The following is a 3,565-nucleotide window of genomic DNA, read 5'->3' as shown; positions in this document are numbered from 1 at the left end:
CAATAATAAGTATAAATGCTATCTATCGATTATAAATATCGATGATAAATATTGATTAGAAATATCGACAATAACTATTGATAATGTCTACCACGGCATAGCCGCATCACCAGAATCGTTCGCTCAGCTTCCAGGACCTTTCCTATGAACCCTGGGAGAGAAAAAGCTTCAAAATGAAGATTTCTCTGGGATAAATCAGCCCATGGAGAAAATAAAAGCACCTCTGGAGTACGGTGGGGACGCTGGGCTGGCACTGGTGCCGCCATCCTCCCACCGGGTCCTGTCCCCAGGGAGGTGAATCCACTTCGTTAAATTAAGGGAAAATTAGGGACCTGAAATCCTTGGTCCGTTCTGACAGGACCAGGCTTCAGCATCGACTCCCTCTGGTGCCAGTCACCCAACAGCACCCATGGGCGTGAGGCTGGGTGCTAGGGCATGGCCACGGCTCCCCAGAATGTCTGTAAGGAGAAAACCCCAGTTGTTGTTGTTGTTGTTCTTTCTCCTCTTCTTCTTTTTCTTCTCTTCCTCCTCTTCTCTTCCTCCTCTTCCTCCTATTCTTCCTCTTCTTCCTCTTCTTCTCTTCCTCCTCCTCCTCTTCCTCCTCTTCCCAAAGCTTGGGACTGTGAAGCTGAAATTGAGGGTTACAGAGGTATAAGCCTAACACATTTGCTGCTGGTTGGGACTCTGAGGTTTACTACAGTAGCTCTTAGTCGTGATTATAAGACAAGCAACACACAACCTACTATTGACTACTAGTTTGTCTACTATTGGAAGAGGATAGTATAATCAATTAAATAAATTACTTGAATTTTTATTTTGGTTTTGTTTTCTTTTGACTAATTTGATTAATATTAAACCAAACAACTGATAAGGTTATGTGGTTAAATGTTTCTTTTATGTGGGAACATATTCTTCCCAGCTTCTTCCATTCTCTTCTCTTCCTCCTCCTCTTCTTCCTCTTCTCTTCCTCCTCCTCTTCTTCCTCTTCTTCTTCTTCTTCTCTTCCTCCTCTTCTTCTCTTCCTCCTCTTCATCTTCTCCTCATCTCATCTTCTCCTTTTCTTTTTCTCTTCGTCTTCTTTTCTTCTTCATCACATTTTCTTCTTCATCTCCTCTTCATCTTTTCTTCTTCTCTTTCCTTCTTTTTGTCTTTTCCTCTTCAGTTTCTCTTCCTCTTCATTTTCTATCCATCCACCCACTCACCCACCCATCCATCCATCCCAGCAACACCCAGCAGCCCCCAACAGAGCCCAGCAGTGCCCAGGAGCACGCAACCAAGCCCAACAGCCCCCAGTGGAGCCCAGCAGTGCCCAGGAGCACCCAATGGAGCCCAGAGAAGCCCAACAGCCCCCAGTGGAGCCCAACAGCCCCCAACAGAGCCCAACACCCAGCTGAGCATCCCAACACCCAGCTGAGCATCCCAGCCCCTCCTTCCCCAGCCCAGGTGGGCAGGGCTGAGCCTATATCAGGAGCTCAGCCCCCAGGCCCTGCCCATGGGAAGGTTCAGATCTTGCCTGTGCCTCTGCCTGCCTGCTGGTCCTTCCAGAAGATGTACCCAGGAGACAGCAGCTCTCGCCCCTTCAAGCAGAGGAAAAGCCTCGGTGCGTTACTGGGGATGAGGGGAGCAACCACGCGGTGATGGGGATGCACTTACTGCCCCTTCTTCTCTCTTCCACAGCCACCAGGATGCATGAAGTGACAGAAATCCGGCTAAAATACCCCAACAAGATCCCGGTAAGGGCTCAAGACTTCATGGCTTGGTGCTGAAGGCCACAGCTCTGCTTCTCTGGGTGTTCCCAAAGCCTCCCAGTCCCCGTCTCCCCCTCCAGCATCTTCCTCTGGCTGCAGGTGGTTGTGGAGCGCTACCAGAAGGAGAAGACCTTGCCCCCCTTGAGCAGGACCAAGTTTCTGGTGTCCCAGGACCTGCCCCTGTCCCAATTTGCTGTCACCTTGAGGTAAGAGATGAAGGTCACAGTGTGACCAAGGCCTGTTTGGGGCAAGGTTGGGGGTCCACAGCCCTGGACCAGTGCAAAAACCCAGTCCAGACCCAGCTGGTCTCAGGCAGCAGCTTGGCTTGGAAGCCCCTTTGGCTGCTCCACAGGTTTTAGTTTAGCCTAATGTGATTAATTAGCCTTTTGCAATTAGGCTTGGCAATTAGCAAAGAGCTTTTGCTCACCAGTGCCTTATCATAGAATCATGGAGTCATTTGGTTGGAGAAGACCTTGAAGATCACCCAGTCCAACCATTATGGCACCATTCCCTTTCCCTTGCTGGGATAAAAGCTGATAATTAGCTCTTCTTCCCACGGGGTAATTTGCTAATTGGGGGTAGGTGATTAGCAGCACTGGTGCAGCTGAGGTGAAACCTTTGTGCTCTGCTTGAAATCCCCCTCGCTAAGGACCAACACAGCTCAGCTGGAGGTGGGAGCTCATGGCTGGGTGTTGACCCTTAGAGAGGTTTTTGGGGTGCAGCTGGGTGTGTCTTAGCACCCCATCTTCACACCCATGGGTGCCTGGAACCAGAGGGAGGAGATGCTGAAGCTTGATCACTTTGGGATGGACCACAACCACCGTGGCCCACGTGGATGGGATGAGTTACGGTTGGAAAAGACCTCTAAGATCATCAAGTCCAACCAATCCTCACCCCTGGGCAATAGAATTGTTACGGTTGGGCATGATCCCCAAAATCAAGTCCACCCAACCCTCACCTCCATCATCTCCCCCCTTGGCAGGACGCGGCTCTGCCTGGCCTCCTCCCAAACCTTCTACCTGCTGGTGAACAACAAGGGGCTGCCCAACATGGCCATCACCATGCAGGAGCTCTACCAGGACAACAAGGACGAGGACGGCTTCCTCTACCTCACCTACGCCTCCCAGGAGATGTTTGGCAGCTCCTCCTCCTCCTCGACCGCCCCTGCCACCTCCGTGGCCTCAGGGCTGCTCACCTCAGGACCCTGATGCCGGTGAGGGTGTGGATGGATCTCTCCTAACCCGGCTTGGAATCTGCAGGGAGCCCCAAATTGTAGCTGGACCCCAACCCCTTTGCCTTTGGTTTTGGTGGACCCCAACCTTCACCTTTTGGGTTTGTTTGGAACCCTCAACCCTTGCCCTTTAGGGTATTTTTATTTTGGTGAGCACCAACCCTAGACTTTTTTGGACCCAAACCTTTGCCTTTCTTGTTTTTTGGACCCCAATCCTCACCTTTTCTTGGTTTTGGACTCCCAACTCTCACCTTTTGGGATTTTTTTTGATCCCAGCCCTCCCCTTTGGGGTTTGTTTTGGACCCCCAACCTTTTGCCTTTCTCTTCTGGTGGACCCCAACCCTCACCTTTTGGTTTCTTTGGACCCCCAACCCTCACCTTTTTGGGTTTTTTGGATGCCCAACTCTTGCCTTTTCTTGTTTTGGACCTCCAACCTTCACTTTTTAGGTTTGTTTTGAACCCCAACCTTCACCTTTTTGGGTTTTTGGACCCCAACCCTTCGCCTATTTTCTTTTGGTGGACCCCAACCCTCACCTTTGGGGTTTAGTGGGGTTATTTGGACCCCCAGCCCCTGCCTTTTGGGTTA

The 3,565-nt window shown here is 50.7% G+C and overlaps 1 protein-coding gene across 1 annotated transcript; it reads left to right on the top strand.

Annotated features, from left to right (window-relative positions):
• Positions 1-1,545: 1,545 nt before the first annotated feature.
• Positions 1,546-2,956, top strand: LOC104535282 (microtubule-associated proteins 1A/1B light chain 3C-like; the record flags this gene model as incomplete). Its single annotated transcript, XM_010185905.1, has 4 exons — positions 1,546-1,600; positions 1,678-1,733; positions 1,848-1,954; positions 2,731-2,956. Coding segments are annotated over 4 exons (444 nt in total), but the record flags the coding sequence as incomplete, so codon positions are not given.
• Positions 2,957-3,565: the final 609 nt, after the last annotated feature.

This window comes from Mesitornis unicolor, unplaced genomic scaffold (genome assembly GCF_000695765.1).
Source record: "Mesitornis unicolor isolate BGI_N332 unplaced genomic scaffold, ASM69576v1 scaffold13376, whole genome shotgun sequence".
Classification (NCBI taxonomy): domain Eukaryota; kingdom Metazoa; phylum Chordata; class Aves; order Mesitornithiformes; family Mesitornithidae; genus Mesitornis; species Mesitornis unicolor.
Note: the sequence above shows the minus strand (reverse complement) of the source record. Positions and strands in the feature narration are given on the sequence as shown.